This window comes from Oncorhynchus gorbuscha, linkage group LG07 (genome assembly GCF_021184085.1).
Source record: "Oncorhynchus gorbuscha isolate QuinsamMale2020 ecotype Even-year linkage group LG07, OgorEven_v1.0, whole genome shotgun sequence".
Taxonomy (NCBI): Eukaryota; Metazoa; Chordata; class Actinopteri; order Salmoniformes; family Salmonidae; genus Oncorhynchus; species Oncorhynchus gorbuscha.
Genome location: NC_060179.1, coordinates 41627005 through 41637968, shown reverse-complemented (window position 1 = coordinate 41637968; position 10964 = coordinate 41627005). Strand labels below are relative to the sequence as shown.

Below are 10964 nucleotides of genomic sequence, written 5' to 3'. Positions count from 1 at the left end.
CCTGTTTCACAATTAACACTTTATCTATTATCTAGTAACGGCATGATATTTGGATTTAGTGTGCTATTGAAAGGTTGTTTTTTTTGCATATTGAGTCCACTTGGGTTAAGTAGAAATCACAAATACACCACAAATAGGTGCCGGAGTAAGAACTGTAAGCTTTTCTATGGAATGAGAAACATTTGCAATAACCAGGTAAATTAATTAAATCCTAGTGGAGTACATTGAATTGAATAAAAATAAAATCTAACCAGATAATGGCAACATAAAACATTGCCCTCAAATTATCATGGGATTTGCTATAATTTCAACTAAAGCAATAAATGCACGGTTTTACCAATCCCAAAAATTGCAGCGGCGCGCCGTTCAACTTCTCGCGAGATAATACTTTCTTCTGCACTTTGTCAGCAGTGGTTCTCCACCATTTCGCTGCGTCTAAAAGTCTCCTCCCCGCAACTACTAGAACCCGCTCTCTTTCAGTCCGTATTATAACTTCTTCCCACGGACCTACTCCTACCTCGTTGGGTACCGAGAGACAGTTTAGAATACTATCATCACGGATTGAGTATGATTTTATCCGGATGACGACTCCATCAACAAGAATTTTGTAAAAGAAAACTGGTCGGAAATTTCAGGTAGGTGGGAACTTAAGATGGCGGCCACTAGAAGGGGGGCATGGAGGAAGTAGTAGGGGGCACCAGGGGGGCTTGTTCGCGGCGGGACACAACATCCAGTCAATTCTGACAAATATATTTATAAAATTGAGGGTTACGAAAGTTTTTCTTGTCTGCATACTCCACTACAACACAGATTAAAAAACAGTTGTCAATGATGGCGCAATTACAAAGTTGCTAATTATTTGGCTTGTTTACCTTCCCTGTAACGTTAGACTTCACCTGCAGCCAGAACATGTACTTCTTAAGCATCATGGCCAAACAGTGGCTGTGGCATGGAATTTGCCTAATGCAAGCCAATTTAGCTGCGGCGCGAAAAGATTTAGCTAAAACTATCTGTACTAACAAAGCTGCCGCTCACGTTAGCTCTCCACAGAATAAGACGATACAAAATTAACAATGGCAATTTATATTCAGGCGAAGGTGTTTGGGTGTAATCACGTTGGCCATATTGGAATCAGAATAAAATGGATTTACACTGTCTACTTGGGATATCACTTCTCAACAGGAAAAGTTTTAAAAAAACAACTGGAGGACATATTTTAATTCATAACTTAGTGTGCCTGTGTGGGATCACTCGAACCCCCCTTTTATCCCCCTCGTAATCACTGCTACATTTTAGCGAGAAACATTGCAGGAATAATTTATTTTGTTAGTATTTTAACGTGGTAAATCATTTATATTGACTGACTATATAGCTAAATGTATGATTTCAATGTTTAGTAGTTGTGGTTATTCGACCCCGTGCAATGACGTCACAGGTAATTGTTGGGAAGCGGGTTTTAATTCGACTTTTTAAAACCCCCTTTTCGCTTGAAGCGAATCAGAAATGCATTTATAAAGACCCAGACCATTACATAACTGGGATGGGGCGCGTGCGCGCCTAGTTTAAAGTATTGGGAGTATTTGGGCCAACAACGCTCATCTAGATATAAAGGCAAGCTGTATAGGTAGCTAGTCAACTAGTAAACATGTTAGCCAACTAACAACAATAGTACCTAACTAGCTAAATCAACAGTTATTGAAGCGATACCACCCGAAGAGCGCAAGAAAACACTGAGCGTACGAGTGTCACGTTGCTTCAGGAACACCTACACGTCCCCGCTGCACATGCCATGTCCAGATTACTATAAACTACAATAAATGTAATTTGCAACAGTGTAATACTGTTCCCACATATCAGGGAAAATGCTACAATTGTATAAACCTAACAAAGTTGTTTTTTTATTAAGTCATTCTAGAGATTGTATTCAATATTTGATTCCAAGTAAAGCATATATTGCATTTGCTAGCAAGTAGTCGCTAAATCGAAACACATATGCAAAAGTCTGTTGGAAAATGTTGTGAACTACGCCTCAAACACCTCACCTGCCCATATAATACAATGTTTGATTCATGAATAGTGTACAGTGTAACAATGTTGCCACCCTCATTCATTGGGCAGTATTGTGCAGTTTTGGAACTCTTCAGATAAAGGGGAAAGGGGATGCCTAGCCAGTTGCACACATGGACCAGAGTAGAACAATCATCTGTGGTTCTATGATTCTATGGAATTGAAAATTGTATTATAGTCCAGAGAACAGTGGCATTGATCATTTTACTTACTGATTGTCTCTATTCAGAATATGTGGACGGGACCTTAATCAGCATCCTGGAAGTGGAAAGCACGGAAGCGCTGTGTCCCACACCACAGACAGGTGATAAGTTCTTCCTTAACCAGTGACATTGACTAGTTAGACAAATTGTTCTTTGCTGGATACTTATTGAAATATTTGTCTATAAATGCATGTACTGTACTTCTATCCGTCAACTGAACGACATCCTCTCACTGCTTCCAGGTGCAGTGTGTAGCCGGAGCAGCACAGAGGGAGGAAGCTCTGGGGAGGAGGAGGAGGTGCAGCAGCGCACCCCTCCGGCTGTGGATGTGCTGGGTGACAACCCCCAGGCTGAGCAAAATGTGGCCGCTGCGCCTCTCCCACCACTGGATAACACGACCACGTCACACCCTGAAAGACACAGACGTGTCAGTGAAAATAACACACCCACAGAGACTCACCCCAACGACAACACTAAGGACAGCCTTGAAAGAGGGGCAATGTCAGATAGTGGTGGTGGAGGAAGATCGGGCCCGTTTCACCCCAAGGACCCTAGTCTTTCTACAAAGTCCCATTCAGACAGGCTCTCTGACACACAGACAGACGGAACAAGCCAATATTCGCATTATGTGTCACAAACTGATAACCGCAGCCACACAGACAGACAAACGAGTGCTGCTGGACCAGGCCAGGCTTTGCATCAGAGAGTTGCAGGTGGACTGGTGGTCATCAGTGGGACAGAAAAGGGCCAGCCTCTCCCAGAGAAATTGGAATATAAACAAGAGACTGGAATCGAGGAACTTGGCAGAGAACACCCAGCTAGAAACCTTCCCTCTAAATCCCGCTCAACAGTGTCCCTACTTCCCCTCAGCCCAAATAAAGATACAGTCCCAGACCACAACGAAGACCGAGGGATGGAGCAGTCTCAAACAACCCTGTCGACTCAGGCAAATCAGGCCAGCCACATACCTCTGTCTGAAGTCAAAGAGCAAGTGGGCATTCTGCAGAATTCTGAGCAGCCTATCCCCCCAGTGCTCATCACTGACAACAGTAAGAAGAAACAAACAGACCCCTCCACAGAACCTAAAATCACGCAGAACTCGAATTACGGCCAAGAAGAGATACAGGGAGCTAATGCGGTGGATCAGGGACCACAAGAATCTGAGAGATCTACAGAACCGTCTGAGAGTAGACAAGTCACACTTGGGAGTTCACAAACGCTACTCCCAGACCCACCAACTGACATATCCGGGACCCCACAGTCAAGAGAAACATACTCTGGTCTTGTCCCCTACACACCCCCTGGCAGTGGTAATTCCACCCCAGACTACACAACTGACAGACAGGAGAGTGAGAGCGATATCCAGACAAATCCCCCTCTCCCAACAGAAGAACGGATTGAGACTAACAGGGCAAAGGAGACTGAAATGGCGAAGCACTCACCCAACTTTACAATCCAGTCACAAAGCTCTTTTCTACAGGAGACAACAGCAGCAACCCCTCCTATCCACCACCTCCCCAGTACAGAAATAGACTTAATGCAGACAGAACAATCTATTGAAGTTCAGATGTCTAATCCTGACCACAAAACCAGGATGGAGACTCCACTGGTCTCTGAGCTCGTGCTGTCAGCTGATGCTCAAGGAGCTGTGTTTCATGGAGGAGAGACCAGCCTGGAGTTGCCTGAGGAGGTGCAGGTGGATCAGTGTGTCCTCCTGGAAGAACATCTTGTCAGTGGTGATACTGCTGTTATTGAATTAACCTCTGAATATTCTGACAGAGAACCAAAGTCGTTTATTGAAGGGACCCATTTGGATATCGAAATGGACCCACTGGCTGCAGGAGAATTTGAGATTTATAGCTTTGTGGAGGAGGAGATTGCGATAGAAGTTGTTGGAGAGAGACCATCCCTCTCCCCAAACTACGAAGTAAACTTATTCACCCCACTCATGGAACACTCTGAGAATTGTACAGCCAGTGAGGAACGAGAAATATGCCTGCTATCTCACCCTCAAGCGAGTAATGACAATGATCAAGTCATTATCCAGCATAGAAATGACTTTACCCCTCGTCTTTCCACACAAGATGTAGAGATGACTGATGAAGGGCAGAATTTTGAGCCCGAAAACACAACTACTGAAATTGACAATACTGTGTTGGAAGATTCAAGTGAGGTTTGTGTCGTCCAAACTGTCCCAGTATCAGATACTCCAGATGGACAGACGGACACCTTTACACAAGCTGCATTACCTTGTCTGGAGCCCAGCACAGCTGTCTCAGACAATAGAGGGGTGAGCATTTCCCCAGCCACATGTCTGAGTGACACACAAATGCTGCCAGGGGAAACGGAAGTGAGAGCAATGGCCAGTACATCTTCTCTTGTCTCCCCAATGGATGAATTAACAGAGGGGGTTGTTGTACAGTCAAACAGTCAACACAGTATTGAGGTCCTCTCGTCCCCAATTACCATACACTTGCCAGAGGGTAGAAAGCAGAATTGTCCTCTAAAAAAGGTACATGTAGCCACCTTACAAAATACTACAGAACCCAAGTCCTGTGTTTCTTCTCGTGAAGGGACCAAATATCCACAGCCCTGTCCAACACTGACAGAAACCCCAGTGGAGACCCAGCAGGATGTTTATCGTACCGTTAATGTGACAGCAACCGAGGCCAACCCAGAGGCTTCCCGGTCCACACTCTCTTCTGGCATCATCGACCCAAAACTCCTCCTACTAAAGCGTGGGGACACCCCTCTCCTCAAACATCCTCCCTCTTTATTGTTGGGGGTATCTAGGCAGCAGAGCAGCAGCCTGGTGCAGGCTAGCACTAGCAGCTTCAGCTGTGGCTCAGACACAGCACCTGTATTAGAGTGCCTTCCAAAAGCTGTGTCAGTCGCTGTGCCTATGCCTGTAAGCAGTCATAGAGACCAGACAGAGTCCTCTGTCAAGAGAGAACCCACAGCAGCACCTCCTGCTATTCCCGCTACAAACACCCCAACCCAGTCCCGTATGACCCCTCCATCTACTCCCACACCATGCAAATCTGACAAAGAGGCCTTAACTCCAATCAAAACATCCACGGGCAAAGCAGTGACTGTGTCTCAAACCCTAAACCCTCCGAATATCATCAATGCGTCTTCCAAGCGCCTCTCTGCCCCCAAGTTGCCCTCAACATCAGGCAATGTGCCGAGGAGTAAACTTTCCAGTTCCTCCAGTGATGGGAGCCAGTCTGGACCACCGCCTGTCATCCGGCCATGGCTAGCCGGTGTGAAGGGCCCAGGGCTCAGCAGCCCCACGGAGGAGAGCAGTGATGAGGAGGCTGACCTGGCAATGGAGGCCCAGGCTAGCCGCAGGAGCATGGTCAACCCCGACCCAGCAGTGAGCAAGGTATGCCCCAAAATGGCTTTCTGTGTAGCTTAGCAGTTTTCTTCAGATGTGCTGCCAAATTAGCGATTATATGTATCAACAGAGACCCTTCTTTTAGCAGGAAAGATGGGCTAATGTTTGCTCTGACAGTTTTCTTAAGCAGCATACAATAAACATTTTGCTACTGTGTGAATAGTTGTTTATTATGCTTATAATGAAGGCATAATGTGTTTAAATGCAATTCTGTGATATTCAATTCAGCAAAAACTGAAATGGAGATATATAAATCAAATTTAGATTTTATTTGTCACGTGCAGAATACAACAGGTGGAATATCTAGCCTTACCATGAAATGCTTACTTACAAGTCCTTAACCAGCAATGCAGTTTTAAGTAAAATAAATATATAAACCGACACAATAAAATAACAATAACAAGGCTACATACAGGGGGTACCGGTACCGAGTCAATGTGCGGGGTACAGGTTAGTCGAGGTAATATGTACAGTATCAGCCAAAAGTTTGGACACACCTACTCATTCATGGTTTTTGCTTTATTTGAACTTTTTTTTTATCATAACTAAGAAATAACACACATGGAATCATGTAGTAACCCAAAAAGTGTTAAACAAATCAAAATATTTTAGATTCTTCAAAGTAGCCACCCTTTGCGTTGATGACAGCTTTGCACACTTTCGGTGTTCCAAAAGGTGTGCCCTAACTTTTGACTGGTACTGTACATGTAGGTAGGGTTAAAGTGACTTTGCATAGATAATAAGCAGCGAGTAGCAGCAACGTAAAAAAAAAAAAGAGATGGTCAATGCAAATAGTCCAGGTAGCCATTTGAAGAACGTTTCAGCAGTGTTATGGCTTGTGGGTAGAAGCTGTTAAGGAGCCTTTTGGACCTAGTACCGGTACTGCTTGCTGTGCAGTAGCAGAGAGAACATAAACTCCCTTTTCAGTTTTGAAGACTTTGGAGCTTGATGGCTATGGTTAATTAATAATAATAATATATGCCATTTAGCAGACGCTTTTATCCAAAGCGACTTACAGTCATGTGTGCATACATTCTACGTATGGGTGATCCCGGGAATCGAACCCACTACCCTGGCGTTCCAAGCGCCATGCTCTACCAACTGAGCTACAGAAGGATTAAATGTAGTAAAATGTAGCCGGCTGTGTCGGTGCTGCAATTACCACTATGTATACAAAAGTATGTGGACACCCCTTCAGCCACACCATAATATTAAGCACACTGCCATGCAATCCATAGACAAACATTGGCCTTACTGAAGAGCTCAATGACTTTCAATGTGGCACATCATAGGATCCCACCTTTCCAACAAGTCAGTTCGTCAAATTCTGCCCGGCTGAGCTGCGAAGTGGTAGGCCATACAAGTTGACAGAACGGGGCCGCTGAGTGCTGAAATTCTGTCCTCGGTTGCTCTGGAAGCAACGTCACACACGGTTTGTCGGGGAGCTTCATGAAATGGGTTTCCATGGCCGAGCAGCGTCACACAAGCCTAGGATCACCATGTGCAATGCCAAGCGTAAGCTGGAGTGGTGTAAAGTTCGCCACCATTGGGCTCTGGAGCAGTGGAAATGTGTTCTCTGGAGTGAAGAATCATGCTTCACCATCTGGCAGCCCGACAGACAAATCTGGGTTTGGCGGATGCCAGGAAAACGCTTTCAGCATGTTTTCACTGTTTTCCAATTATAGCATTTCATTCTCAGTTCTCAAGATTGTTTCTCCATTTGTTTCATGCAGTGATCTTTCATATGCAGTGTTCTGCTTTAGTGATTAAGTTGGCCACGTTTTAAGCCATGTATGTTTTCCAGCATGAGCAGAGACAGAGCAGGGCAGACAAAGGCCCTTTTCTCAAAGGTAAGCGGTGGGTGTCAGACGCTCCGATAGATCACACTTGCAGGATGCTCGCTGATCACTGAATGATTACATGAGATAGCAGGTTGTGTACACTGCAAAGTGTGTATGGGTGTAGGCTACAGAATAGTAAACTTTTTTGTTTGTTTTGTTTTCAATGCAGCATGTGATTTCTTGAGGTATAGCCTACGGTATCAGAGAATTGTTGATAGCTTGATATACAACATGTTTGAGACAGATTTAGCTGTGATATCTATGCATGTTTGTTCCTACTGGAACCGAGGCAATCTTGTTATGGTCCTGCTCAAAAGTCCTCATTTCCTTCTCGCTGCCTTTCCCTCCGTTTCCAGGTACGCCAGTGGATAGCAGACAGGGTCACGAAAAGTTTGTCACCCGCCTCCTCATCTACTTCATACCCCTCTCCCGGCCGATCATCCTTCATTGACTGGACTCCCAGCACTACTCCCCTCATTCTCCGAGGTGCCCAGGGCAGGTTCCTCTCTCCGCCCTCTATTGGCCCAGGAGGCTCCTCCCCATCGGACCCTGTCACTCCCCATCGACCCCGCATGGAGCGTCACGCAGACATGGCTGAACTAGCCAAACACGTGAGTCAGTGTTCTGATTTGGACCAGGTCTCCTGCTCATCCTTCTGACCTTTGTTCCAAATTGTCAACTGTGAATAGTTTTTCACTTAATAAACTGTCTAGACTGGAACAATCTGAGTTGCTTTATTTCTATAATTCCGGATGTGAACTATGTGTTGTAGGAGGCGGAGATAGAGGGCAGGACCGTAGCGTTGAAGAGGGAAGGCTTTTGCTCTATGAAGCGACTGACCCGCCTGACGGAGCCGGTTCGGCTCAAGGTTCACTGGGACTACCTGTGTGAGGAGATGCAGTGGCTCTCGGCCGACTTTGCCCAGGAGAGGAGGTGGAAGAGAGGGGTCGCCAGGAAGGTAAGAAACCCTCTTCTATCACTTTTATTTTACACCACTTGGCATCCCTCCAAAGTGGCATCCATATTGCAGAGAGATTGGTATTACCTATTGTTTGCTTAACCACTGCCATGATTTCAGGTTAGGTCCAACAAGTTAAAAATAACTCAATTAGATATGCATGTTTCTCCAGGTGGTGCGGATGGTGATGCGACATCACGAGGAGCTGCGGCAGAAGGAGGAGAAGGCCAAGAGGGACGAGCACGCCAAAATCAGACGAGTCGCTTCCAACATAGCCAAGGAGGTCCGGGCCTTCTGGAGCAGTGTTGAGAAGGTGGTGCAGTACAAGCAGCAGTCCCGGTTAGAGGAGAAGAGGAAGAAGGCTCTGGACCTCCAGCTGGACTTCATCGTGGGCCAGACCGAGAAATACTCTGACCTCCTCAGTCAGGCACTGGAAACGGCACCGGCTGGGAACAGTGAACCTGCACCCTCACCACCCAAAAAATCTCTTCCTCTTGTTGTGGATGAAGATGGTGAGAACTGTTTCTTTGCTAATTGTTTCTTGAGTATCCAGATTGCCACTATTCAGGCTCTCTAGTTATACCAGTGGAGGCTGCCGATGGGAGGATGGCTCATAATAATGGCTGGAATGGAGTGAATGGAATGGTATCAAACGCATGAAAACCATGTGTTTGATACCATTCAACTAACTCAATTCCAGACATTATTATGAGCCGTCTTCCCCTCTTCAGCCTCCACTGGTATAACTTGAGAACCATGAATAATTTACAAAATAAGGAGGTTGTTGTAGCCACTGCTCTTACTTCAGCTAATGTACTCTGTATTGTGCATCCTGGTGCAAAATGCCACGTTGGTGATGGGATGTGTTGCTTTGAGACTTTGTGAAAAGCACTATTTTAAACCCCCATTTAAAAAAAAAAAAAATCTGTCAATTTTAAGTTAGACATATATTTGTTTTGCATTGGGTGCGTCTCAATCCACCGCACATGACGGTTGACTCCGTTTTGCTCTACGACCCCCACAAGAGTCTTGGGCCTCGTCTGAAGTCGATACAGCCGATCTGCCAACTTCTGTCTGTAGCGTCCGAACAGTTTGGGCTACACACTAATATGACCCTACTGTAGAAAGAGGAGACTCATGAACACGTACAGTGCATTCCGAAAGTATTCAGACCCCTTGAATTGTCCACGTTTTTTTTGTTACGTCTCAGCCTTATTCTAAAATTGATCCATCTACACACAATACCACATTACAAAGCAAAAACCGTTTTTTAGACATTTTTGCAAAAGTATAAAAAAACAGACCTTCAAACCCTTTACTCAGTACTTTGTTGAAGCTCTTTTAGCAGCAATTACAGCCTTGAGTCTTCTTGGGTATGACGCTACAAGCTTGGCACACCTGTATTTGGGGAGTTTCTCCCATTCTTCTCTGCAGATCCTCTCAAGCTCTGTCAGGCAATGATCCAAAATACACAATCAAGTCAACGTTAAAAAGCAACAAATTTGAAGTTTTGGTCCAGACCTAATCCCAATTGAGATGTTGTGGCAGGACTTGAAAGGAGCAGATCATGCTCAGACTCCCGAATGTTGCTAAGTGAAAGCAATTCTGCATGGAAGAGTGGTCCAAAATTCCTCCACAGCGACATTGCGTCCTACCTGACAGGTGGCGAATCGCATCTCTGCATGTCTGGCAGACATATCAGTGTGGATGACGGATCACCACCTCAAGCTGAACCTCGGCAAGACGGAGCTGCTCTTCCTCCCGGGGAAGGACTGCCCGTTCCATGATCTCGCCATCACGGTTGACAACTCCATTGTGTCCTCCCAGAGCGCTAAGAACCTTGGCGTGATCCTGGACAACACCCTGTCGTTCTCAACTAACATCAAGGCGGTGGCCCGTTCCTGTAGGTTCATTCTCTACAACATCCGCAAAGTATGACCCTGCCTCACACAGGAAGCGGCGCAGGTCCTAATCCAGGCACTCGTCATCTCCCGTCTGGATTACTGCAACTCGCTGTTGGCTGGGCTCCCTGCCTGTGCCATTAAACCCCTACAACTCCTACAACTCATCCAGAACGCCGCAGCCCGTCTGGTGTTCAACCTTCCCAAGTTCTCTCACGTCACCCCGCTCCTCCGTTCTCTCCACTGGCTTCCAGTTGAAGCTCGCATCCGCTACAAGACCATGGTGCTTGCCTACGGAGCTGTGAGGGGAACGGCACCTCAGTACCTCCAGGCTCTGATCAGGCCCTACACCCAAACAAGGGCACTGCGTTCATCCACCTCTGGCCTGCTCGCCTCCCTACCACTGAGGAAGTACAGTTCCCGCTCAGCCCAGTCAAAACTGTTCGCTGCTCTGGCCCCCCAATGGTGGAACAAACTCCCTCACGACGCCAGGACAGCGGAGTCAATCACCACCTTCCGGAGACACCTGAAACCCCACCTCTTTAAGGAATACCTAGGATAGGTTAAGTAATCCTTCTCACCCCCCCCTTAAAAGAT

General features: G+C 46.1%; 1 protein-coding gene across 1 annotated transcript in view; it reads left to right on the top strand.

Annotated features, from left to right (window-relative positions):
- The first annotated feature begins 440 nt into the window (after positions 1-440).
- Positions 441-10964, top strand: part of LOC124039865 (helicase SRCAP-like) — a 30618-nt gene continuing 20094 nt past the window's right edge. The window contains exons 1-6 of the mRNA XM_046356353.1: positions 441-635; positions 2297-2371; positions 2513-5655; positions 7865-8119; positions 8281-8466; positions 8639-8978. Of these exons, the coding sequence (XP_046212309.1) occupies positions 2770-5655; positions 7865-8119; positions 8281-8466; positions 8639-8978 (3667 nt within the window). The 5' untranslated portion in view covers positions 441-635; positions 2297-2371; positions 2513-2769. The remainder of the gene's footprint in view (positions 636-2296; positions 2372-2512; positions 5656-7864; positions 8120-8280; positions 8467-8638; positions 8979-10964) is intronic.